Here is a 26,593-nt window from a genome sequence, read left to right on the forward strand (position 1 = left end):
GTAGTGAAAATCAAGTTGTCTTAGCTAGCACAAATTGATCATCATCGATGTTGTCTTATTGATCATTGCTCATCATAGATAAAATAAGAGTAACATCAAATCAATATTTCAATAAAAAAAAAAAAGTTATAACAACTAGAACTAAAATTCAACCAAATTAAAGGTCTTAAATATTAAAAACCTTCACTCAAGCCCAGTGGTTCATCTCTCAATACTCAACATTGAAAAACCTTAATGATTGTAAATAATTTAAATAAAAATTCCCACAAATTGGTATCTCTTCATTTGTTGCTAAACATTCTCTGTTTTCAATGTAAAACCAAAGTATACTTTAAAAAAAAAAATTAAAAAAAATTGTTCTTATGCAAAATATCAAACTTAGAGCTTCAAGCTAAGATCAAGGCCACCTCCTCCTCCTTCAAGTCCTCCAAGATTTGATCCACTTGTTGCATCTGTCGCCCCTCCTTGTCCCTGCACTTCTAAGAAGTTAAAGAAAGGTTTGCGATCTTGTCCACTTGATTCTGAACGTTGATATGAATTCTCCATTTTATCCTACAATAAAATAAAAAAAGAAACAAAGATATTCAGCCAACAAGGCGCACGCACGGAAATCGAATACGATACTGACCGATTGACACATGTCAAACACATCACACACATTTCAATAAGAAAGACAAAGAACATTGGACATTACAAAATTACTTTCAACTTACTTCAATGATTTGACGAGGGAACATATTCCCCTTGGAAAGAACATTTTGAAACAAATGCATAGGAGGTGGAGGTGGTGGAACTTCAGGAACAACAAATGGTGGAAAATTTGCATGACTAGAGCCAGCATTCTCAGAATTGAACCTTTTGTTACTCAGCTCCAAAGTGCTACCCCATTTGGAATCCCTGGAAAATATATGAAGAGAATTTAGTAACACAACAAGCAAGCTACGAGTTACTGATACAAGCACGAACATCAGATCCAACACTAACTAATACCGACATGTAAACGCTTGTAATAATTTTGAGAAAATAAAAGTGGCTAAACATAATCAAATGTGTTGGTTTCAGATGCCAAACACGAACATAATCAAATGTGTCTGTTTCAGACGCCGACTACGGACACATGATAAAACTTTTTATCCTACAAAGTTTAAAAGCAATAAACGAAGAGACTCAACCTATAAACCATTAACACAAACACATATATCAGATACGACATTGATCATTTATACATGTGAGATACCGAACATGCTTTCGATATGAAGTAACAAATGATACACAGCAAACTATAGCTAAGAAGGCAAAAACTAATGATGAAAAAACAATCACTAATTTATAATTAAGGCATTACCTGTAGCACTCATTGGTGGGATTGTAACTACTCAAACCATGACTTTCATTTGTTGATGATTGTTGTGGCCTATTGTAGCGAGAGAAGCTTGGAAGAACTTGAAAATTTGATGGTGGAATCAGAGAGTTGTCCAAAGATGAAGTATGAGATCGCTTTAAGCCAGCCATCTATGAGAAACATAAATTAGCATTAGTATGAAAGTGCATTTTTCTGATTTCTGATGGAGACAAGTATATTTTTCTTCATAGAAATTATGCACTAATTTGCATGATTGTTATGTTACATACATGTGAATTGCATGCGTAGTGAGTTAAAGACCAATGCTGAGGGGACAAATATATTAATCAATGTCTAGAGGACTCTGCCTTCTAATTAAACCATCAATTACCAAACACAAAACAACCTAATATGAGTAGATTATATGATTAGGAATCAGTACCATGGTTTACGCAATCAACACTTACACTGGACACCGGTGGTACTGAAAGTACTTTCTAAATGACAAAATATGAGTTCAGTATCGAAATTTGCTACGTAAAACCTACTAAAACACAGACAGAAGCTGAAGCAAACTATTTAACCTATCAATTTACTATAATTGAAAATATATATTGCTAATGCCTTAATAGAAAAATGAAATTGGAGCAGCAGGGCATATGAAAAGTTACCTTTGGTTCATCATGTGACCTAGTTGAGTAGTTGTAATATGAATTTTGGATTGAAGGGGACTCTAGATGATTGTGTGATCCAATTGACAATGATCCTGAAGAAGCTTGGTTACCACCAGTCCCATGAAATTGATTCATCTGCATTACAATTAAAATTTCATGCACACATACACACAATTTAATTAAAACTTTAGGTCACAAAATAGATAATGACTAAAACCTTACCATGGGGGGTGAATAGCCATTGTTTCTCTTTTGAATTGTTGTAGGGTAAGACCAACCATGATTTGATTCACTAGACAAATTCCTAGGTGGAGAATTTCCAGAATCAGATTGGCTTCCTTCACCAACTTCATTAAGATTTGGTTTGGACTTACATGAAGTAAGATCCACAGGAAATAGTTCATGTTCACCAGATCTAGCACTAGCACCACCATTCCTTCCGAACGAATGAGTACTAGTATTACCAAACATAGATCCAATGGTTGGTGGCACTACATGATCAAATTTTGGGGCTGATGGGAAATTATTTGAATTCAACCGTGGTGGCGGAGGTGGATGAGATTTCAAACATGAAGAAGAAGAAGAAGAATAATGAGGCATCAAACACGAAGACGAAACTGAAAATCCTTCATTATTTCCTCTATCTTTTGTTGTTATGTCAGTAGATTCTTGTTCTCTCAAGATCTTCTCAAGTTCTGCAACACCGGGACCTCTTTTCGGAATCCTCGGACGTTTTTGTTGCTGCTGTTGTTGTTTCTTCAGACCAGAACTCCACATGGTAACACCATGATCATTGCCTCCTCCTCCACTACCACATCCACAAGCACTACTACTACCATTATTGCTACACATGTTTATGTTCATGTTTCTTCACTATATGACTTATTTTATTCATCAAAATCCAATGTATATATACACATTCGAGAGATTATGAGAGTTAAGATAATTTAAAAGAATTTAAGAAAAAATCCAAAATAAACATATGAAGGATCATAGAATATAATCTAAACGAAGTAACAAAAAATTCTCATTAAAAATAAAAGATAGTGTGTTATATGGTAAGAAAATCACGTAGAGAATTATGCGGCTATTACATTAGTGTGTAATGAATATGAGAGTATCTTAACTTTATGTAATTTCCTTGATTTTCTCATACCCTTTTGAATGTCCAAGAAATATAACAAATCTTGACTCATACGAGAGTTTTTCAAAATTAAGGAAATCCAAGTATTTATCAGAATCTTTCTTGTCCTTGTCGGTTTTCTAGCTCGTAATTTTCTCACTCACATGTGTACTTTCTTTTCTCCATAAAGAAAGCAAGTTTTTGTGGATTCTACACACTCAAATTTCTTTTGTCAATTATTGCATGCAATTTATAATTTTTTTTTTTATTTTGTGGATTCTGATATTTAATATTTTATTATGTTTATATTATTAGAGAATATTGCAATCTTTGGTCTAAATAACTTTTATTTACATTCTTTTTTTCTTTTTAACTTTTAAAGTTCAAATCTACATTCTCTCTCTTTCTTTCTCATCTTCTTTGATAAGTAAATATTAAAATTAAAATACATGTTACATTTTAGTTCATAATCAAGATTCATATGCACACCAACAAAAAAAATTAAAGATTTAGATGCATTTTGATTTCGTCTGTTTTGGATTTACCAATAATATTGTAAAGATATAGTTTTAAATCCATCCAGCCATCAAAAAAATATATAATTTTTTTTGTTTTTGTCAGGTAGCTTAGTTGCTAAAATTCACCTTTTTCAAAGTGAATAAGTGGGGTGTTCGGAGTTCGAACTCCGACCCCTGCATATAATAATGCATGTCTCTGATCATTAACATATCAAGTATATATGGAGCGATAATACTATTTCTAGCGTTTTTTTTTTTTTTACGAAACATCACGACGTAATACTAAACCACGTATAAACTATACAAAGAAGCCAATTAAAATGAAAGGCATATAAGAGAAATGCTAGTTTTGGTGATTTTTTTTTTTAATGAAACGGCACGACGTAATACTAAACCGTGTAATCATACAAGGAAAGTCAATTAAAATGAAACGCCTATCATTCTAAATACTTGTGAGGCAACGTTTTCGGATAAATATTATTCTCCTAAAATAATATTTTAGAACGTAATACTAAACCGCGTAATCATACAAGGAAAGTCAATTAAAATGAAATGTCTATTATTCTAAATACTTGTGAGGCAACGCTTCCGAATAATTATCATTCTCCTAAAATAATATTTTAGATAAAATTCTAAAATAAAAACATTATATCTTCTAAAGTCACAAAATCAATAATAAATTTTTTATAATTAGATGCTATTGATAAGGAATGACAAATAATACACAACTGCCCCTAAAAAAAAAATATACGCAACTGCCAAAACCCTATCCTCCCCGACTATGATGAGAGTCCTGGCTTAACGAGGGGGGACTTTTGTATGTTTTATAGGTTCCAACAAAATAATAAATCACAGCTAAAAAGCGGTAAAAATTTCATATACCAATATCTATAATATAGTAACCCAATTTTATTATAATTTCTATGAAAATTAAAAAGATAATATGATGTTTATCGTATCTCATTATCTCTCTTCATCAACCCCTCAAAAAAAAATATATCTCTCTTCATCAAGACCATCAAGTGGGCGTGAAAGTTGCCACAAATAAATTTTTATAACGATAGTTATTATTTTGGTGGTATCTGCTTCATTAATAAGTAACCAATCTATGCCACAAAATCTTCTTTAATATGCAAAAAATTGAAAGTTTTATGAAATGAATTTGACCCTAATAAACGCTTTTCTTCTTTAAAAGCAAATCTTTCTAAAAATATATAATGAGAAGCAGATACACATGTATGCTGAGAAATCTTTGGCATGGCAATGGGAAATATGATAGGGACGTATATCGTTACTCATTATGAAGATTATTATGGATCAGATTTCTCTGATATGAAATGCCATTAATAGATATTCTCTTAATGAAAATTTCTGTCAATTAAGACTAAATTGAATCATGGTAAGAAACGTATAACATACAAATATAATGTCGCTTTCATTAACCACTTTTCCATTCCTTTCAAAAAAAATTAACCACTTTTTCATTCTATTTAATTGTCGCATCTCGTTATAAATTTTTAACATATATTTTTTGGTTACAGATTTTTAACATATATCACACTCAAATAATTTTCGTAAATAAATTAAAATAAGATATTGTTTCGGATTATTTCTATAGATTTAACTAACTTTCTTTAATCTTCTTAGGAAAAACTAACTTTTTTTAATAATATTATAAAATGATAAACAAAAATAGTTTAAATAAAAAGTATAATTGAAACAATGAAAAGCAAGTCTAAATCATTTATCTTTTTACATATTACTATCATTGTGAGCTTATCTCAATTGGCAAGAACAATGCATAATATATGCAAGGTCCAGGTTCGAACACAGGACACCACCAAAAAAAAATATTACAAACAAAATGGTAGACAATAATGTGTTTGTCTATCCGTTTTTCTACCGTGTTTAATGGTATAAATGAAGATAAATCAATTTTACATATAAAATAATCAATTATGTTCGGTAAATAATATTAAAAAAAAACTTTTTAAAGTGCTTAATATTGTAGTTTGGTTATTCATATTTTAAATTTTAATAAGATTTAACAATTTTTTAAGTTGAACTCGGTGGCACCCATGAAGTTTGATTGAGTATGTACTCATCATTCAATCATTTAATGATATGTTATATTTTTGTATTAATTTAGAGTGAATACCATTTTGGTTCCTAACAACATGTGCAGGGACCAAATTAGTTAGTGTTCTATTATGGACCGATGCCTAACCATTAATACTTTTAAAGGACCCCTCGCAAAAGGAATCCATGAGTTCGAGTCATATGAGCGAACAAACCCAAGTGAGAACAACCAAGGAGGCCATGGAACAGAAGCACACATATTGAAGGTGAACAACCAATTTGTGGCACAAAGGCGCGTGAAACCGAATTTGAACAACTAGCAAGGTTTGTGCCACCAATCTACCACAGACCAGACACCCACAACTGCCTCTCAAAGGACTATGATTGTCCTTCAAGAACAGTTGTTCATGCAAAGGTACAAGGACCAAATCCTCAAACCTCCATTATTGGCTCATATACATGGGTCAGATACATTCACTCTATACAAATAGTGTATCATCTTATGTCACTCACTGACTTGAGCGCCATAGCACGCATTTGCATACAACCCTCGTTCGCCCGAAGAAAGAGGTCACATATGATGGAGAAGAAGGCAAAAGCTTACAAAAGTGCCTTACTCAAAGGTCCTTCAACGCCATCAACCCAATGTTTTCAAGTCTGACATAATTAGTTGGTAGTTCTCTAGTCATTTAGAATAGATCCACGAAGATGCCATATTTGAACTCATGAAGAAAATGGTTGAATGCCGAAAAACTTCAGTAGATAGACTTAGGATGATCAATGTATTTAATTGTGAAGTTTATTCTTCTGAATGTATATCTTTACTTGGATCGTGATATATGGGTTTGGCTCGCGTTTGTACATATTTTAACATTATAAATATACTTAAGTTCTTCTTGGATTATTGGTTGGGGCATAAGCTCGGTCCTTCACCATATCGGGAGTTCTTGTTATATTTAGGATTTTTTTTGTTTGCGTTTGAGTCTACTGACGATAGTCGGTCCTTAGCCAAAGGTTGGTTCCCCCTTGACTTTTTACGAGAACGCAGGCAACCATAAATGTGGACTTTTGGAACAGCCACATGACATGAACAGTGATGAGCAACAAAGGCCACAAGGGATGAGTGACCAGGAATAGAAATAAATTCTCGCAACAAAAGGCTTGAGTTTTGAGAGTTTTATGAAAGTGAAAACAGAGGGGAGGTTTTTGATGTTTTGGAAATTAGAGGGGATGTTAGGTGCATTTAGATATAACTCAAGGGAGGTTGTTATCGTTTCCCATAAATATATAGTATATGGTAATGATTATTACAAACATGGTCCCGTAGCTCAGTTGGTTAGAGCGTTGGTCTTATGAGCCGAAGGTCGCGGGTTCGAGCCCCGCCGGGACCATGTTTATATGATATCCACGGCCAAAGACAAAAATAATCTTTTTTGTGTATCTTCACTCTCACATGTCATATCCTGAAACAATAAAATAAAATAGAATCTCCATTGAAAAGAAAAAAAAAAGTCTATTGGTTATCGATTAGCATATCAACTAATTTTATTTTACAATACAAAACCTTAAACACTAAGGCCCGATTCTATTGAGCTTACGTAAAACAACTTATGCAAATTAATAAACTTTATGTATTATTCAAATCTTGTCAAAGTAATTTATGATAAAAACAACTCATGAATATACAATTTTTGTTAGTGACAACTTATGAATTAGCATAGAAGCTTATTTATTTGCATAAGCTATTTTTCATAAGCTCAAAAATAAGTTAATCCAAACGGACCCTAGATCCTTATAGAAGTGTTTATTTGTTTTTGTTTTGGTCCTTAAAAGAAATTACTGTTTTCTATCCCCCATAATATTTTCTAGTTTTAACCCAAATTCTAAACATATTAGAATATATTCAAGATATGTTGGAGAGCCTTTTATCGGATGACTCGATTCACGTTCCATAAATCAAGACATGGGTATGAAGAGGGGGTGTTAAGAGTCTCATATTAAATGATATAAAATCTAAAAAATTGTCTATAAATGAAACCAATAATCTCTGTCTCCCCACAAATGTTACTTGGAGAATTTCAATCCCTTATTCAGGTACCGGTACCTCTACCTCCAGTGTCGTACATCATACACTCAAACAAACTTATGAGAAATTAGGGCACGTTTAATATTAATGTTTCATGTTTTAATTTTTATTTCAACTGATAAACATAAATATAGGTCTAATATATTCCTCACCATTTTTATTTACATTTTTTTGAAAGCAAATTTAGCATCTCAGAAATTTTGAAAATGTCAAAGCACTATTTTCCTTGCTCTTCTAAAAATGCATATCTTATTGCACTAGACATCAGACCCCATTAGTAACATATGTGACATGGTATCAGATTCAGTTGTTGCTCTAGTTATAAGTATTAACCGTGATCTCCCAAAAATATGGCTTTATCAAACATTATTATTAACGAAGAAAAAAAGAAGTCAGAGATCAAGGTTATGCATATTGCTAGCCCTCTTCAATTCACTCTTTGTAGATGTGCAAGTAGAAGAAAATGGGAAGTTGATAATCAACATTGTTGGAAATGAAGCAGGATTCAAGAAAGAAATTGGTGAAGGTGAGATTGAAAATGAAGGAACCCGTGCCTTAATAAGTTCTCTTAGTCCTCCATTCTATGGGTCATCCCACTCCATAGATATGAATGGAGAACACTACTGCCTTACACTATCTCTTATTTCACCTAAATGAATACAAAAGCTTCAATATTGATTTTAAGACAATATTCCATCTCAATATGAACTATAATCTACTATCTGCCACTTATTTGATTGTGTTAACGTATTATCCACTACATGTTTGTAGTTTGATAAAAGACTACAGGTGACAAATTTTGAACCAACTAGTGTGATGTACAACAAATACTTCATAGATATAGTTACGAATTAACAAATGCTTCAAGAGAGAACAGATGTACTCTATTAGCAGAAACAAGGAAGTACCAACTCATTGGACTTTAGAATATAGATGGAATGCAACACATGAACCTTGATCTTGCTTTACCAGTTTTCTGTTCTTCCATACTAACCATTGGTGATCAAGGATTTGAGACCGTATTGCAATTATCGAAGTCTAATGTATAGAGCTTCTTTATGTGGCCTTTTCTTCATCTTAACCCTTCATAATCATATATATCTAGTGATAGGGAAATCTGGTTAGTATGTGATGAAACATAAGTAGGCTGGTCCAAGCTAGCCTTTGTCCTGTGACAGTGTGATTAATTTACAGTTTCTTACATTCCTTCTGGGTTTAAAACAAGTGGGTTACAAATATCATCCTTGGGTCGAAACCTAGGTGCTCGGGTGAATAGCAATAATTTTGCATACAATAAACTATGAAAATAAAATTTAACCAGGTCTTATTAAAAACTAAGAGCAACGCTAATCAACTCTAGGTGCTCAAGTGCATAGCAATAATTTGTATGCAACAAACTATGAAAAAAAAAAAAACTTAACCAGGTCTTATTAAGACCAAGAGCAATGCTGATCAACTCTAAAAGTTCAAAAGAAGAAGTAATTATACCATATAAAAGACAATCAGAAAAATACATTAATTTGGAGCTTCACGAGCCAATAACGATATTATAGAATTCAGAACATTGAACATCTATAATATTCATTCAGAGGATAAAAGAAACTGAAAATCGCATCCTGTGCTCGCCTGTACAAATACAAACTGCAAAGCTAAAGAGTCATTCTTGCAAACTTCATAAAGTGAACAATGGAGTTGCATAAGATGAATGGAAGTCTGATTCGCAAAGGAAAATGCATATATTTTCAAAAACATTGACTTTAAAAAATAACAACTACAAAATATGAACCCATATAATCCACAAAATGGCCAAACCTAAGCAATTCCATGATACAAGTAGAATTGTTAAAAAAATTCCACTTTTATTACAAAACATCTCAGAGGAAGCATCAGCATCAGAAAGATTTTTACTACAGTGAAGGTTGTATACTAGTAAATACCTACTAACCTACTTTCTGCGCTTAAGAGGTCCAGTCTTGAAACCACCCTTGGTTGGCTTACCCCAAGGAGTGCGGGAACCTTTCCCCACCCACCACTACTCTTGCTCTTGCCTTCTCCTCCGCCATGAGGATGATCAACAGGATTCATAGCCACACCCCGAACAACCGGTCTCCGATTGAGCCATCTGCTATGACCAGCCTTTCTAAGCTTGCGATCACCGTGAGTTGGATTAGAGACAGTACCAACAGTGGCCCTGCATCGAGTATCAATCAGCTTTTTAACACCAGATGGTAGTTGGATTAAAACGTATGCTGATGTGGGCTCTTTCAAGATCTTTGCATTGGTACCGGCTGCCCGAACAAGCTTTCCACCTTGCCCCGGGTTCAGCTCAATGTTGTGAATGATTGTTCCAATTCGCATTGAAGAGAGAGGCATACAACTCCCAATCTGTGAGTTTATGTCGGAATACATCATCCTCTCGCGTGCCTCCTGAGGAATACCGTTCGAAACCTCAGCTAAACAGCCAAGAAAGACATAAACAGAAGCAGCATAGTTAGATGCAATATTTTAAAATCCGACCCGAAATTAAATGATTCAACTAGTTGAATGTTGAACCGATATTGTCTATGGTTCGGTTATTTGAATGGTTCAACCACAGTGCTAGACCAATTTAGGTAGTTTAAAGCAGTTGAACCATGACCCAGATGACCGGTCCTATGTCTGGTTCGGTTTGTGAAACATCGATCAATGTTATAATTGAACCTAAACCAAAAAGCTGCATTATACTCCCTCCGTTTCAAAATGAGTGTCACTTTAGCCAAAAAAAATTGTTTCAAAATGAATGTCACTTTACATTTCCAATACAACTTTAATTTTTTTCTCCCAACTTTACCCTCAACAAATACTCTAACTTTCTCACACAATTTTCAATGCAACTTTAAATTTGTCTTTTTCTTGGGCAGTTTAGTAAAAGTGATATGTCTAATGATTATTTCATTTCATTCCTTAATTTATGTGCAATTGGCTAAACAGACACACATTTTGAAATGGAGGGAGTATTTATTTTTTTCACAATGTTACTCTATCTGCTACAATACACTATGAATATTGATATAAATGTTGGAATTAAGAGAATGAAAAAGTGTAGAAAATATGAGAAATGAGAGTACCAGTAGAGAAACGTCTAAGAGCATTGGTGAACAAATTGAACGTTGACGCTGAAGTGCGATTTCTCAACAGTTGCAAAGCCATTCATACAAAAAACTGTCCAAAAATAAAAGATCAATTAGCAAAAAAAATAAAATCATATACAAGTTGCAACAGTGCAGTGAAGCAAAACATGATGATAAAAAATGACGAAAAGAAAAAATGAATGAAAAAGAAGAATGTAATAAATTTAATTCATTGAAAATTGTAATTAGGGTTAAATTGAATTGCAATTGCGTAGATTCTAACACTGAAACTAACAAAAATGAAAAAAAGATACCACAGATCTATGAAACAAAATGGACAAACCTTGATAACTTTCTCACAGTTTGTGGCGGCCGATGCGCAACTCCGGCTGCGTTTTCCGGCGAGTTGAGTTTTGCGACTCCAATTTGTGTCTGATACAAACCAAAGTTGATGGAGCTGCTGAGTTTTTTTGATTTAGGGTTTTATTTCAGATTTATGATTATGATGATGATGATATGATAATAGTAACACTCCCTAATTTCCACTTACACCCGTCGACACAAATTAAAAAATTTCCAATTTTCAAAAATAACCTTTCTTTTTTTTAGATATACGAAATGATAAAGTTATTATAAATTCACACACAAAAATGCGAGCTACCGGGGTTCGAACCCATCATGACATTCGGCTTCACAATTTCGATATTTTATCAGCTGAGTTTGCCTTATGGATTAAAAATGTCCTTTCTATAGTTAGGTGTATTATACTTCATTTGAAATGAAATATAAATTAAATTAGTAGTCGAAAAATTAATATATGTGAATTAGATTTTTAACCATAAAATTTGATATTCCAATTACAACTTTTGCTTATATTTTAGTCTCGATGAAGGTATATTCTCTCAAAATTTAATTAATATGCACTAATGGTTATGAGGTCTTTTACACTTTCAATTTACCAAAATTATTAAATCACTAAAAGTATTTGAGTTTAATTCTATGTATATTATTTTTAAAATGTGATATTTGATTTTTGGCAACAAAAACTTTTATACCAATAATGTATTAAAATTAATCTCTTTTCAAAAAAGTATTTTCCATTTCAAAAATAATTTTTACTCATCAGAATTCGACATTAACGTTGTATTTTAACGACATTTTATATAGTTTTTCTTTTTTTAACAACTTTTTTCTTAAATCCGACCAACACTAAAGTTGAGTGAATTAATTTTTTAGAGGAAAATTGAGTGTATTTTATACGGTGTTAGATATGCAATGTCACAATTGTTTGTCAAAATTTTAGTGCTCAATTCATTTTAAATCTTTTTCAATTACTCTCTCTCAAACTTCATATCCAAATGTGAAAATAGTTCAAAGGTTAGAGGAATTTGCAGTTGTAAAAAAAAAAAATATTTTAGGCCTCCAATAGTGTGGAACACTGAATCATTATCCAACTCTACACATTTGTGTTTTTTTATTAAGCCTGGATTTAAATAATAACAACAGACTTAATTTGAGGTTCCATATGCTGACAAATCAAACACTTCGTAATTGATCCTGGGACAAGAAACATGATTGTTGCAATCCAATCCTTTACTAAGTGGAAACCATTCCTAACTTGTAAGAGACTTCCAAAGTTTCAATAACTTTTCACGAAGAATAAGCAATGTGATATTCACAGGATCACACATCTCCTTGAGCATGGTAATGAACCTGACCATGAAGGTAGTTTTTGCAACTACTAAGGCCATGTTGACATTCTTCTTCTTGTATCTTCATGACAAGGGTAGAAACATGTAGACAAGATTTTGGCAACTCATTAAAGGGACATTATACAAGCGTTTGTAAGGGTTGGGGCAAACAATTTTGGAGTACATGGATGCGTACGATGCAAGTTAACATCGATATGAGACCGATTGACAATTGTGTATGCAGGTAAAGAAGATTAACAATTTTAAATTCATAATAGAGTAATATTTGGGGAGGGAGGGAGGAAGGAGTAGGATGGCAGCTGAGAACTATCCAAGGAAGATGATTGAATGTGCTACCATGGCAACAATGAGCAAGTAAAATCCTAGATAAAGAGAACCCTCGTTGTTTCACCATTTAATTTTAGAAACGATCATGCAAATTTGACGACTATTTAGATTTGTTTAAGGGTGTATTTGTTTCATGGTTACTATAAACATTTTTGGAAAAGTTAGGTTATGAATATAACATCCTCAGTTTGTCTTCTTCAAAAAAAAAAACATCCCCATATTTGATACAAGCTTAAAAAATTGTTCTAGGTATTATTTATTCACAAAAATAAAAATCACACACAACTTCTCAACTTTTTATTCTCATATTTAGAGCGTGAGAATCTTTTATTTTTGAAAATAAAACACAACTACCAATAGCTACAAAAATAGGTTCATAATAATATTAAAAATTTACCAAACACGATTGTGAGAATAATATTTCCGATAGTTGGATTCATGGAAAACCTAATCCAAAGAATATAATTTGAAATCAGAAAACAAAAACACCCTAAAAATGTAACAATACATAAAAAAATTATTGTTGGACTTACTTCAATTTTTTGTATAGATAGACGAAATAGCAAAGCCGTCATAAATGTAGGTGCTGGGATTTGAAACTCGGTAATAACGTTCGGTCTAACAATTTTGACGTTTGTATTAGTTAAATTAGGATTTATGAAACTCAAATTTTAATGGCACAATGCATAACAACAAACTCATCTATGGAATCGAACCAAAAATATAAAAAAAAATTAAAATAAGAGAAAATAATATTATATAGAATACATATCTGTTGAAAATAATGGAGTATAAATTACTCCTGAAATTGTCATGCTTTTTGCCTTTTTCTTTTTCTAAAACTAAACGTTACATTACATAGCCAGAAACAAAAGAAATGGACCTGTCAATCTCATCATTAAAAAACATTGTTATCGTTTGTTCTGCTGTCATTATAAGCTCAAGCTGTATGTATAGCCTCATTTGCTCAATTCTCCAAATATCCAACCAACACTAAACTGACCCCATCTATTGTATTATTTGTCGGTCGTGATTTCCACACATAAAAACTTTTCCTTTTGTGAATGGTTAGGTACTGACAAAATTTTATTTTCTATCAATTAATTTTGATCATAAAGAAGTCAAATATAAATTGATTTATATTTCGATACAATTATGTGCAAGCGTATGTTTGGATCAACTTTGTTTAACTGTTAATGTGTCTATGTGATTTTCGAGACAAAGTTGTCGTGGTTTTTTATGTGATTTTCACAAGTGTCGCACATCTAAACATACCTTAAGTGAGTTAAACCATAATTTTGAATCTAAAACTCAAATCTTTGGTTTTCTCGTGAACTTAACTCAATTTGTATAAACATATGCACGAATTGTATTCGAACTCTGGATATCCGACTTCTCCACCTTTAAAACGAGTGAACTCCATACATTAAACTACTAGAAAAAGAAAAAGAAAAAAAACAATTATGAGACAGAATCAATTCTACTTGAGATTAATGAAACATGTTTAAATTAGTGTTACACCTTTAAAATAAAATGAAAGATACATTTATTGGAAAATTGGAATTGTTTAATTGTTTTTCTTGTCACTCACCTTCTGCATTAATATATGAGAGAAATAAAGCTGGTAATGGGCCATGGCAATCCACATTCCCCACCCACCTTTTATTCTTTTGCTGACTCTTTCTTCTTCTTTTCTTCTTCTTTACTTCTTCATTCATTCATTCATATCATTTTCTCAACCTCCCTTTTTTCCTTCTCATATTTTGGCTCTACCCTTCACTTCTTCAGGACCTTCTCTCTGGTATGTAATTGTCAAACTCCTAGATGCATTTTTGTTTCTTTTTGCTTCATTTTGGAGTGACACATACTTGCTTCTAGATTTTGGGTTGGTGTCAGAATTTAATGGATTTTGTTTCTCACTATCTTGCTCTATTTGCTACTTGCAAATTGAGCATACTTATTTGTTGTTATCTGTGTCCTGTTTGGTTAATCACAGTATGATTTTTTGGTGGAAGAGATACTGTAGTGTAATTGTTTTAATTTCTCTTATAAGTTTCTGCTGACTACTATATTTATAGTCTTGGTTAGTTTCAATTTGTGCAATTTAATGCTTGATTTTTTTAGTGTTGCAAACTTTGACCCCCTCCAATTAGCTTTATGTTTTTCAGATTATAATGTATTTGTGATTCAGATTGTAATGTATATGTTTCCTACATAGACTAATGTTTGAATAAGTTGGTCCAAGACTTTCATTTGATTATCTGAATAAAGAAGCAGGCTAGTAATCAGAATATGAGTTTCAAAATATGTTGTTGTTCTCTGTGTCTTTTCTTTGTTTTGTACAGATTGCTTATGATTAATATTTAGGATTACAGTTCTTGTAAAACAAAAAAAGGTTAAGGATTACAGTACTACTTACTATAGCTGTATTGATGAAATGATTTGCTAATTGTTTTTATATATTTATTAAACTATTCCCAGGGATAATTTAATCTGAAAGAAGTTGCTTCACATCAATAATGGGTTCTGGTTTTTGGTTTAAAGTAATAGTTAGCTTAAGGAAATCAAAAGATCGCAGATCAAAGAAATCAAAGGTACAGTTCACTTCCTGTCATTTTTAGTTTATTTACTTGATCTTGGAAGGGTTAAGTCGCATGATTGATTCTAAATCTCTCTATGCATTATTTGCTGTCTTTGAATTTTGGTGGCCATTCATCTTAAATCATTTTGTATACTAGCAGCTACAGTGGCACTATATCGTAGCGGGATTTGAACAAATCACCTTTGTTCCGTGACTCACTATTTAATACAATGTGTTGTCAAATACCGGCTACTTTTTATAGCACTCTTGTGTTGCGTGGCAAATTTGAACAAACTAGTTTTTTCCCAATCTGTGATTTACAACAAAGAATTAATGTTATACCTTATTGTAATTATGATTCTACTTTATTATCCTATAAAGGATAAAACTGTAGTAAAGCTGTCTCTAGACCAGACATAGTCATTGTCCTGAATTCAAATGACCAACGTTTTGTACGAACATTGCACTTTGTTGTTATTAATTGAAATGCAAGATTAGCTTTGAAGACTTGTACAATGTAATTCAAGATTTCTGACTGAAATATGCATTTAAACCGTTAAACTTATTTTTAAAATAAGAGTGGTGAAAGGTAAAGTTTTATCAGCATTTTGAATGATGTTGAGTATGGGGCACACTAAAAACACTAGATTACATTGTTTGTGATTTAGGCTGTTGCAATATATGATTGTTAGGGGCTGAGGTGCTGACCTAGTTAGGATCTCAGTTTCCGATAGTGATGCCTCCGCGCGCCTTTCATTTTTTCGATAAAAAAAATATCATTTATTATCAAGTATTAGAATTTATTTTGCATAACAGACATTGTAACCAGAATGTTTCTATCTCCATATCTGGCCACACCTGGGGAGTACAGGGTACCTTATCTCCAGAGAAGCAAAGTGCTTTGAAGTTGAACAACTATACAGGAAAAGAGTTTAGTGGTTTGGCAAATGGTATCCAAAATGAAAATCTTGGGTCAGTTGAAACTATTGCTGCAACAAGGATCCAGACTGCATTCCGAGCTTATAAGGTATGTTGAAGACATTTTTTTTTCGATTCTTTTTTATATTCTTATTTTCAAAGTGGATTTCTGGACTTTATGAGTGAAGATTTAGCTCTATCTTGACACCTGTGCTTTGGTGAATCCTGGACTATTCTGTGCATTCAACCTTTTATTTTAGACTCTTTTCTTCTGCTTAAGGATTTCATTAATTCCTACTAACATAATTGGAGAATTTGGCTACTTTGAACTTTGGCAAAAAAGTAATCTACTGCGCGACTTCTTAGGGTCGGTTTTATATGTTGACTCCTTCCTGACTATTGTCTTAATATGCATGATAGTTATGAATTTAGCCAGAGGATGCAAATGTAAGATTATGTTGGATGTTTGCGATGGTAGAAATCCATGTTAATATCTTCTACCGCTTTTTATTTAGCACTGCTAACTTTTAAACCATTCAGGCAAGAAAAGCTCTACGGCGATTGAAAGGTTTCACAAAACTGAAGATTTTAACAGAAGGTTATTCTGTTCAAAAGCAAGCCAGTACAACTATAACATACCTTCATTCATGGAGCAAGATACAGGGTGCGATTAGAGCTCGTAGAGTCTGTATGGTGACAGAAGACAGGATCAGGCGGAAGAAACAAGAGTCTCAACTAAAACTTGAGGAAAAGCTCCACGATTTTGAGGTAATCTTTAGCTTTTCCCTAATTATCTTTTTATGTATGTTTCCGTCTTAAAATTTGCTTTCGTTTTATGCAATCCCTCTGAACAAATCGTCAGTCTTATACTTTGTTTTGGTTATACAAAACCTTTGTTTTGGTTGTGCAATGGTGGACATTTCATATTGTTAGATTTAGTTCTCAGAATTTTAGGGCCTGTTTGGTTTCAGAAAATATTTATATTGTTTTATACTGTTTTTAACTTTTAGTGGTTTCCTATTTTCAAATATATTTGAATAGAGAATGGTGAAAACAAATTGTCAGAGTTTCATATATGCTTTCAAGTTTCAGTACTCCAAAAGTGAACAATGTTCAAAATTTGTTTATATGCATTAGCAAGTATTCAATGGAACAAAGTTAACATCAAATCCTCCTCCTCCTCCTCATCATCATCATCATACTTTCTTTTTAGTATAGTTAGCGTTATGTTGGGGCGAGGATCTATTTCCTCTCCCTCTCATCGCTCTACTCCTTAATTCCCTTACTTGAACCACCAAACCAGCCTTATATCCCGTAAAAAAGTATGAATCTCGACCAAAATACACTACTACATGAATAAACAACTACTCCCAACAGGCTACTACTCTGCTAGTTGTGAATCCTTTTTTTTTTTTAATCAGTGAAAATTTATTCATGTTGAGTTGTACAAAAAGCCGTACCCCTCGCGGATAAAAACGAAAAGAGCGAAACATACAAAAGGTGCCGCATATATACGGAACACCAAAACACCACCATGCCCAAGAAAAAGGCTCAACACTAATACACCAATTAACATAATCCTGATGCTAATGTATGCAACCAAGGAAAATAAGAAAAGCAACGTAAGTAACAGCCTATAAGCACTGCCATAAGTACCAGTTCCTTACTAAGCCTAACTGTGCATACCCAAGCCTCAAAATCCATCTCCTAGAACACGGCAACAGTGCCCACACACCAAAACAGCAGGGGAACAGCAAGCACACCTAATCAGCCACAAGCACGGATAGGAAAAATATAAAAGAGGGGTGAAGTGAGTGAATCTTGCTACTTTGTGAGGGCATTGCAGTCACTATGAACTAGAAAAGGGAAGTAAATAACAGACAAGTAGTTTATTACTATAAAAATTCAGTTACTGATGTACTAGAATACTGAATAATAAATCGGTACTTTCACTGTTTTCAATGACCAACCACTGGATCAAATTATTTTTTTAGATATGTTACCTTTGTTAATCTTGTCCTGGACACTATACAAACCAAATTACAGGTTGAATGGTCTGGCGGTCCTGAAACCATGGAGGAAACCCTTGGGAGGATACATCAGAGAGGAGAAGCAGCAGTAAAACGCGAAAGAGCCATGGCTTATGCCTTTTCTCATCAGGTAGGTCAATCTTAAGAATGTCTAATTGTTGTCTTCTCTTGTTTCACCTGATCCAACGAAAATAAAATTCATATTTTTATGAAATATATATAGTGGAGGGCAAACTCTAGTCAGAGTCTAGGTAGTTATGAGCTTGGCAAAGCTAGCTGGGGTTGGAGCTGGAAGGAACGCTGGATCGCCGCTCGTCCATGGGAAAGCCGTGTTGCTAACATTAGCCCGAAGAAAGTTCAGAATAAGCAGTCATATAAGGTTCAAAAGGATAAAAACACATCAACATCTAAAACTCCAGTTTCAGTTACACCTCCTACCTCCAATGCAAAAGGGACTCCTAAAGTGAGTACCAAAGCTAGGAGATTGTCTTATCCAACCACAGAAAAAGAGAAAACTGTGGTTGGAGGAGTGAAGTGAGTCCTCAGCATGAAAAACACAGTTTTTTGAAGTATAAAGCCGTTTGTATAATTCAAGTTGAGGAAAGTCAGATTGTGTTGCAATTGGTTGAAGGCCATATAAAGTCAACATAAGATTGCCACTTTATTTATTCATTGAATTGTTTCCTATATGTGCATATGGTGTGATTTGTTGATTGATTCTGTTTTTTTTACACTTTTTGTCAATCTTGTACATTCAAAGAAGAGACAAATTAAATTGTAGATAGACAATATTTTTATATTTTTGACTTTATATGTTGTAATAGAAAATTCCTAAGATGTGATCATATTGTTTATTTTGTAATGGTTTACTATTACTATATGGAGATATTTCTGCAGCCTGCTTCCATTCATTCATATATTTCACAAACAATAGCACAATATCTATCATGTGTTACTTACAGATAGAAAATAAATTTTATTTATATTTCTATGGTTGTATCAGAATCCAATCCAACAAAGTGAGGCTCTTCATACCTTGATAATTGTAGCTACCCCACTATTGAAGGAATAGAGTCAGCTATCAAATTGCAAATTTGCAACTGATGTATTTTCATAAAAATTGCATGTGCAAACCAAACTTAAAAGGCTTAATTGAAATCAATTTATTTGTCTGCTTCATGAGGGAGCTGCTTTAAAAGCCGGAATTTTCGATTGCAAAACAACATTGTGAACTCATCACTAGTCCTTGTGTCTTGTAAAGCTAATGCTCAACATGTGATATATCCAATTATCCTGTTAATGAGGCAATTTTCAATAGTAGTGCCAACATAGCCTTCCAACCAGAAAAGCAAGCAATAATGTAGCTTTTAAGACTAATCTTTGAAACAGAAGCATTAGAAGTTTAGAACAAACTATCCTTATCAACTATGTGTATTTTTCACTATCAATGCAAATTAGTAGTAATACTTTGAGAGTAGTAGCGTACATAGATGTATAATTTAAAATATTATTTTGAAGAGTGAAGAGTTGGATTGCTTAACAATTAACATATTAATATAATATTTGTCATTTAAAAAAATAAATTTATAGGGAAAATAAAATAAGCATTGGAAAACCAACTTATAATTTGTTAGTTGGTTAATTTATTTATTTTTAAATAAAAAATATTAATATATTAATTATCATGTTAGTAATTTTTGTATTGTCACAACTTGAACTCAACTTTTTTAATCTTTTAGTTCAAACTGATTCAGCTACCCAGCCCGCCACTTAACATACACAAGTGAAAATACAACTCAAATTTAACTGGAAATTTTTTTTAAATTATAAAATGTGTGTTGTTAGCATTCTTTAAATTAGGATTAACATATTTGAATAAACAATGAAATTGACAAAATCATAGTAAGTCACTATAATTTTGACAACTTGACATATTCATATGCATTTATTTTTTATTTTGAAATATGAAAATGGAACTAAAATCGTTAATAAAAAAACATTAGAATAATTGGTCCCAAAAAAAAAAAAATCCTATATATACTAAACTTTTTCGCAAACAAAAGAGCAGTATCTTTTCAACCACGAATCCTTGTCTGTTTAAAAATCAGAAACTAGATTTGACAAACGACAATGAGTTTGTAGAATTAAGAATATGTCTTCAAACGGTTCACAAAGGTTACAAACATTACTTCATCACCTTAAATCACCTTCCAACACCAATCCACTAAAAGAAACTTCAATTTACAAACAAAACAAGAGAGCAGCGGTTCTTATTTGTTTATTCGAAGGTCAAGATGGGAATTTGCGTGTTATTCTTACACAACGTGCTTCTTCTCTCTCAACCCACGCCGGTTAGTTTAGTTTCGTGTCTGACATGTGTGATTTACTTTCAATTAATTTTTTGTGTTAATGTCATTTCTCTTTTCTGTGTTGTTGCAGGTGAGGTTGCTTTGCCAGGTGGCAAGAGAGATGAAAGTGATGCTGATGATATTGAAACTGCTTTGAGAGAAGCAAAGGAGGAGATTGGATTAGACCCTTCTCTTGTTACTGTTGTTACTCTTCTCGAACCCTTTCATACTAAGGTCTACTGCTACTTACTTTTTATTATCTACCACTAATCTATTAAATTTCTCCAGTCCAAGTTTTTGTTTTTCTGGTTAGTAAATTAACAGACCAAACCAACAAAGGGAAAACACATTCGAGTAAGTGTGATTGGATAGGATAGGGAATGGTTTTTGGTTATTTGTCCATATTTTCCCTCAAATTTCCAACAATTAGTATTAGAGATTGGGTAGTAAATGGTAATGACGGTGAAATCAGATAGAGATGTCGTATACTAATCTTTTGGCGATCTAGATTTTTATTTCATTAATTTTGCAAACAGCTTCTGAATCTTAATTTACTTGTTGATCCAAACACTTCCTACCAATGAGTTCCAACCTTAACAGGGTTGGGGTAATAGCTAAGGAGCCGTGCCTAGTTTTAGAAATGTCAAATGTGAATCATTCTGCTTCCTTTAAATTCAAGATTCTTCATCAGCTATTCATCCTTCCAATCAATTTTTATTTATAATACCAGATAATATGATAGATTATGTTCAGTTCAGCTATTCGATAGTATATTTGTACAAATTTCCCTCAGAGTTACATTTAGTATTGAATGATCAAATACTGAAAAAATTCTAGTATCCTATCATCTTTATATAGCTTAAACTTGTGCATGATCTCTGGCCAGTGGGACTGCCAATGTTGGCCATTTCACAACTCAGTTCTCTTACAAAGTTATTTTAATTGCAGTATGGCATCACAATAATACCAGTAGTTGGAATATTGTCCAACAAGGATACATTTTCACCAATTTTAGATTCAGCCGAAGTTGAAGCAGTATTCGATGTTCCCTTGGAGATGTTCCTCAAGGTTTTTATACTCCAGTTCCAGTTCTCAGTTCTCACCTAAAATTTTGTACTATAACTTTTCTGTTTAGATTTTGAGATGGTAAAATATAAATGAACTTGATTTCTTGCATTATTGTCTGTATGCAGAATGATAATAGAAGATCTGAGGAAAGGGAATGGTTGGGAGAGAAGCATCTTGTACATTATTTTGATTATGAGGTAGAGAACAAAAAGTACGTGATATGGGCTATAACGGCTGCAATTTTAATTAGGGCTGCTACCCTTTTGCTTCAGCGGCCGCCAGCTTTTCTAGAGCAGAGGCCTAAAATATGGGGAGGAATTACTGAAAATGACATGATAATACTACAGAGAAGTAATCCACAACTGTGATTTTATTTATATCTCTTTTAAGTTTGCATATGCTTCTTCTCCACATGAAGCTGTTGTGCATTTTTTTTCGCAATAAAAGTTTGGTAAAGAAATTACAGTATTCAAATTGGGAAAGGGAGGTTGGTATGGAGAAGTATCTTGTACATTATTTTGATTATGAGGTAGGGAACAAAAGGTATGTATTATGGACACAGAGCAGGAATGCCAATGACCAAAAGAAAAGTACAATGTATGAAGCTCCCACTAATAATATGTACGTTACCAAGCTGGTTATTCTTGGTGTTCATTTTGCTATGAATTTTCTGGTATATAACCATCTTGAATCCTTGATGTCAAGGGGAACAAGTTGGTTGAGTCTTGGAACTTTTTGATGAATTCAAGTAGATTTTGACTTGGTAACTAGCACATATCAAAATCACTTTTTACTTTCTATCAAATTGATGATATTGGGAGTAGATACAAATGTTGCAGATAGTATACTGCGAAATGGATACCTTAAAGCTAATTAACTTGAACTCAAATTTATGATGTTAACGTGTTAACTCAAATTTATGATTACTCTCACTAAACCATCCATTGACAGAACGATCATCATATCACTATGTTTCAATGTTGTTACATAACTAAGTGAAAATGGTTACAAAATTAGGATCCTAGATGATTTAAACAAGATAGTTATTTTTCTTCTCAACTTTAAGCTAATACAACAACCACAATTTAATATTATGTCATTTCATATTTATAAACCAGTCCGACCGCCAATTTTACCAAACAATACAAATTCAATGAGTTAGCTTATCTGTTATTAGCTATTCAAGTATCTCTTAACAAGCTATAAATAAATAAGTATAAGATAAGACAAAGACTGTTTCAAGCAAAGGCTTGGAATATCCAGTATACAAGGAACTCATGAATCTTACTCATGTTTAAAGACAATCAAATCCGCCATAGGAAAGGTTAAGTTCTAAACAATTAAGTAGATGCTCAACAAATACCACAGCATGCTATATCTATCATATTCAGCTGAATACTTCATAAAATTTCTCTGTGACAAGTAAACCTGAATCTATTGACTCCAAAGGATCCTTTCTAAGACGGTGTCTCAAGCAGTTAGGGATGACAGTAGCAATATCCTCTACAGTCACTTGGTCTCTTCCCTTTAGAGCAGCCAAAGCTTTAGCAGCTCTGTTTGATACTATGTCTCCTCTCAATCCATCCACATTCAACTCTGCACACACCCTAGAGATTTTCACCTTGAGATCTTGATCAATTTGAACAGACGAAAGTATCTTCCTTGCCGAGGTAATTTGGTCTGTGAGCTTCTCTTGCTCGGCTTTGTAAGTCTCTCGAAATTCCTTTGGATTCTTGTCAAACCTAGCTCTCTCCTCTACAATCTTCACTCTCAGCTCAGCATCCCTAACAGTCCCGACTTGAGCATGCATTCCAAATCTATCCAATAGTTGTGGCCTGAGCTCCCCTTCTTCAGGATTTCCCGAACCAATTAAGATAAACCGAGCAGGATGCGAGATAGAAATACCTTCTCTCTCCACTGTGTTCCAACCTGATGCAGCAGAATCCAACAGCACATCAACCAAGTGATCATCCAAAAGATTAACTTCGTCAACATATAAGATTCCTCTGTTAGCTTTAGCTAATAGTCCTGGCTCAAATGCCTTGACACCCTCAGTGAGAGCTTTTTCAATGTCAATTGTTCCACACACCCTATCTTCTGTAGCTCCTAATGGCAAATCAACCATGTTGATTTTGCTCAACACAATGGAAAGTTGCTCCCCTTTTATAACTCGATCTCTCACTTCGACTCCCATGACTTCTGGATCTTCTGGGTCTGAGTTATATGGATCACCAAAAACAACCTTGATTTCAGGAAGTAAATCAACCAATGACCTAACCGTTGTGGATTTCCCTGTTCCTCTGTCCCCCATTATCATTACACCTCCAATCTTTGGATCAATCACGTTAAGGAGAAGACAAAGCTTCATCTCATCCTGTCCAACAATAGCAGCAAAAGGGTACACCGGCCTCGCGCTTTCTTTAGAAATAGTATTCAAACTCTGGACATCAAAAGTTCACAGAGTTGGCATATCATCAAAAACACACACGAATAATAGTCAAAATGCCAAGACCCTAATCCTTTAGGTCTAAGAACCTAACAAATGCATGAAATTAGTATACTTTGGTCCAGTTTGAATTAGCTTGTAAGTTGCAACATTATAGGTGCTTCTCAGATAAAATAAGATTATGATTCTTCACTAAAAGAAAAGTTTTTCTAAGCTTATTAGATTGCAAACAAGTTAAATGAGAAGGCTTTTAAAAAACATAAGTGTTTCAGAAAAATTCTATCCACATATCAAGCCTTTGGACACTACTGTTTGGATAAACAACTTAATTAACAACTTATAGCATAATCTCTTATCACATAAGTGCTTATGTATAAGTTGTTTCCATAATAAAAGATAAAATAACGTCAAGCTGTTTTCATATAAACTATAAGTTGTTTTCATATAAAAATAGCTTATGAACATGTCATAAGTTGTTTCCATAAGCTCTCCCAAACAGTCGCATCAGTGTTTACGTCAGCAGGTATACTCAAATTAGTCAATCCAAACAGACTTATATAAGTTTAAATATGTGCAATGTGTAAGTTAACACAAATATCATATAGTTTGAAAAGTGTATATTCATTCAATCCATAATTTGCTAGAATAGAATATCTTTTAGCTACCTACAGTACCTGTTCTACAGAGTTTACTTCAGTGGCAACATTAACAACAGGTAACCTAGACTTTCCCTTTGTGCTACTAATTCCAATTCCTCCATAAAGCTTCTTACTACAGTTTTGCCCTGCAAAAACAACATTTCAATGTATATTCCAACAATCACATAATGTCCAAAACAATAAAACCAAAGGACAAAAGATAAAAACATGAAAACTGTGAAACAGTATATACAATATACCTGAGGTTAAAGAGAGTGTGTGAATGGAAGGGTTGGAAGAAGGAGAAGAAAGGTAACGTGAAGGAAGAAATGCAATGGAAGAAGTGCCTAGTGTTGTTGAAGACATAGTTAAAGGAGAAGAACACAAGTTTGTGTTATGCAATGATATGCTTTAACTCAAGTTTATTTGTTTTATGGCAGATGGCATGCTTCCTATTGGCCTCCCACCATCCGGATAAGAAGATAGATAGATTTCCTTCTCTCTCTCTTTAGTAGTATAAGATGAATAAAGGGGGTGTAGTTCACAGGTATATGAGTGTGTTGTTTATTATACTCCCTCAGTCTCACAATTATTGTATATTTACTCTTCAGTAGATCAAACGTACACAAAATTGTTATTTTTTTTAAAAAATGTTTTTTTATTTTGAACAGGCAAAAATGAGATATATTAATACGGACACCGTAATTGTTACCGCACAAGATGTGCCAAACAATCACAAAAATGTCAAGGTCCAAACAAAATTACAAACAAATCAGTCAAATACCCAGACATAAAAGCGGGCTCGACCTGAGTGCCAAAACTAAATACAACATTACTAGCCTTTAACCACCACAACGAAGTTGATTTCACTTTATCTAGTAATTGTGGCACAGTACTTTGTCTATTTCTAAAAAGCCTATCATTTCTTTCATTCCACAACACCGAAACACAAAGCAACCAAATCAAGTGGAAGAAAGACCGTCGCCCTCTCGAACAACCTGCATAATTAATAAATTGCTCAAAATGATCTGAAGTTGATCGAGAGTCGACACCTACCACGCCTAACCAATCCCGCACCATCGGTCATAATGCACCAAAAGTTGCACAAGACAAAAACAAATGAGAAACATTTTCGACAATCCCACATCCAGAAACACATAACCGCTCCTCCACAGATAGAATGCCACGATTTGCCAAATTAAGTTTTGTAGGTAACCGATCCCTCAGAAGTCGCCAAGCAAGGATAGATACTTTAAGAGGAACCTATTTATGCCAAATTAAGTCCATATTATGGTGTAACTGGGGCTGCTCCTGTGATGTCAGCATGTCATAGACTCCACGTACAGAATACCCATCATCATGATTAGGTAACCGGAGCCATATTTGTTATATTATTGTTGTCATTGAAAAATATAAATATGGTTTATTGAGTTTGTTAGATTTGAAATTCATAAATATCTAAACTTATCTAAATATGGTTTATTGAGTTTGTTACATTTGAAATTCATAAATATCTAAACTTATAATTTTTTATCTATATTAAAAAATTTATATAAAATATCGTTTGTAATTTACACGGAAAATTTCTATAAA

The 26,593-nt window shown here is 33.2% G+C and overlaps 5 protein-coding genes and 1 non-coding gene across 7 annotated transcripts; 3 read left to right on the forward strand and 3 right to left on the reverse strand.

Moving 5' to 3' along the window:
• Positions 1-100: 100 nt before the first annotated feature.
• On the reverse strand, positions 101-3,340 carry LOC11446838 (probable ATP-dependent RNA helicase ddx17). Its single transcript, XM_003593662.3, has 5 exons — positions 2,239-3,340; positions 2,014-2,151; positions 1,346-1,512; positions 714-897; positions 101-552 (listed from the first exon to the last, which is right to left on the reverse strand). Exons 1-5 carry the CDS (start codon positions 2,878-2,880, stop codon positions 379-381), a joined length of 1,305 nt encoding a protein of 434 aa, XP_003593710.1. The 5' UTR covers positions 2,881-3,340; the 3' UTR covers positions 101-378.
• Positions 3,341-7,053: 3,713 nt separating this feature from the next.
• TRNAI-UAU (transfer RNA isoleucine (anticodon UAU)) lies at positions 7,054-7,127 on the forward strand. The gene has a single exon. It is a non-coding gene; the product is annotated as a tRNA-Ile (tRNA).
• Positions 7,128-9,536: 2,409 nt separating this feature from the next.
• LOC11441286 (60S ribosomal protein L2, mitochondrial) lies at positions 9,537-11,459 on the reverse strand. Its single transcript, XM_003593665.4, is given in 4 exon segments — positions 9,537-9,847; positions 9,850-10,275; positions 10,930-11,023; positions 11,276-11,459. Coding segments are annotated over 3 exon segments (588 nt in total). The 5' UTR covers positions 11,012-11,023; positions 11,276-11,459; the 3' UTR covers positions 9,537-9,767.
• A 3,149-nt stretch (positions 11,460-14,608) lies between these two features.
• Positions 14,609-19,396, forward strand: LOC11441836 (protein IQ-DOMAIN 1). Of its 2 annotated transcripts, none has more exons than XM_039830275.1 (6): positions 14,609-14,769; positions 15,452-15,565; positions 16,424-16,579; positions 17,011-17,238; positions 18,517-18,630; positions 18,724-19,396. In XM_039830275.1, the coding sequence occupies exons 2-6, from the start codon at positions 15,491-15,493 to the stop codon at positions 19,036-19,038; spliced, it is 888 nt and encodes a 295-aa protein (XP_039686209.1). In that variant the 5' UTR covers positions 14,609-14,769; positions 15,452-15,490; the 3' UTR covers positions 19,039-19,396. The 2 variants fall into 2 exon arrangements, with proteins under 2 accessions (XP_039686209.1, XP_024632460.1); XM_024776692.2 differs by having other exon boundaries at positions 14,610-14,772; positions 15,453-15,565.
• A 1,171-nt stretch (positions 19,397-20,567) lies between these two features.
• LOC11439307 (nudix hydrolase 15, mitochondrial) lies at positions 20,568-22,578 on the forward strand. The gene is made up of 4 exons (XM_003593667.4): positions 20,568-20,851; positions 20,940-21,082; positions 21,797-21,916; positions 22,042-22,578. Exons 1-4 carry the CDS (start codon positions 20,653-20,655, stop codon positions 22,282-22,284), a joined length of 705 nt encoding a protein of 234 aa, XP_003593715.2. The 5' UTR covers positions 20,568-20,652; the 3' UTR covers positions 22,285-22,578.
• Positions 22,579-23,102: 524 nt separating this feature from the next.
• LOC11439308 (magnesium-chelatase subunit ChlI, chloroplastic) lies at positions 23,103-25,523 on the reverse strand. Its single transcript, XM_003593668.4, has 3 exons — positions 25,261-25,523; positions 25,037-25,146; positions 23,103-24,356 (listed from the first exon to the last, which is right to left on the reverse strand). The coding sequence occupies exons 1-3, from the start codon at positions 25,364-25,366 to the stop codon at positions 23,304-23,306; spliced, it is 1,269 nt and encodes a 422-aa protein (XP_003593716.1). The 5' UTR covers positions 25,367-25,523; the 3' UTR covers positions 23,103-23,303.
• Positions 25,524-26,593: the final 1,070 nt, after the last annotated feature.

The sequence above is a fragment of the Medicago truncatula genome, chromosome 2 (assembly GCF_003473485.1).
Source record: "Medicago truncatula cultivar Jemalong A17 chromosome 2, MtrunA17r5.0-ANR, whole genome shotgun sequence".
Lineage (NCBI taxonomy): Eukaryota > Viridiplantae > Streptophyta > Magnoliopsida > Fabales > Fabaceae > Medicago > Medicago truncatula.

What these genes read in the sequence shown, in the direction of transcription:
- LOC11446838 (XM_003593662.3), bottom strand. Translation starts at nt 2,880, where the DNA reads ATGAACATAAACATGTGTAGCAATAATGGTAGTAGTAGTGCTTGTGGA. An exon ending in CCCACCAATGAGTGCTACAG is followed by an intron (nt 898 to 1,345) that starts GTAATGCCTTAA and finishes TATATTTTCCAG; the next exon opens with GGATTCCAAATGGGGTAGCA. An exon ending in TCCCTCGTCAAATCATTGAA is followed by an intron (nt 553 to 713) that starts GTAAGTTGAAAG and finishes ATTTTATTGTAG; the next exon opens with GATAAAATGGAGAATTCATA.
- LOC11441836 (XM_039830275.1), top strand. Translation starts at nt 15,491, where the DNA reads ATGGGTTCTGGTTTTTGGTTTAAAGTAATAGTTAGCTTAAGGAAATCA. An exon ending in AAAAGCTCCACGATTTTGAG is followed by an intron (nt 17,239 to 18,516) that starts GTAATCTTTAGC and finishes ACCAAATTACAG; the next exon opens with GTTGAATGGTCTGGCGGTCC. An exon ending in CTTATGCCTTTTCTCATCAG is followed by an intron (nt 18,631 to 18,723) that starts GTAGGTCAATCT and finishes AAATATATATAG; the next exon opens with TGGAGGGCAAACTCTAGTCA.
- LOC11439307 (XM_003593667.4), top strand. Translation starts at nt 20,653, where the DNA reads ATGTCTTCAAACGGTTCACAAAGGTTACAAACATTACTTCATCACCTT. An exon ending in TCGAACCCTTTCATACTAAG is followed by an intron (nt 21,083 to 21,796) that starts GTCTACTGCTAC and finishes TTTTAATTGCAG; the next exon opens with TATGGCATCACAATAATACC. An exon ending in CCTTGGAGATGTTCCTCAAG is followed by an intron (nt 21,917 to 22,041) that starts GTTTTTATACTC and finishes GTCTGTATGCAG; the next exon opens with AATGATAATAGAAGATCTGA.
- LOC11439308 (XM_003593668.4), bottom strand. Translation starts at nt 25,366, where the DNA reads ATGTCTTCAACAACACTAGGCACTTCTTCCATTGCATTTCTTCCTTCA. An exon ending in CACACTCTCTTTAACCTCAG is followed by an intron (nt 25,147 to 25,260) that starts GTATATTGTATA and finishes TTGTTTTTGCAG; the next exon opens with GGCAAAACTGTAGTAAGAAG. An exon ending in AAGTAAACTCTGTAGAACAG is followed by an intron (nt 24,357 to 25,036) that starts GTACTGTAGGTA and finishes TTTGATGTCCAG; the next exon opens with AGTTTGAATACTATTTCTAA.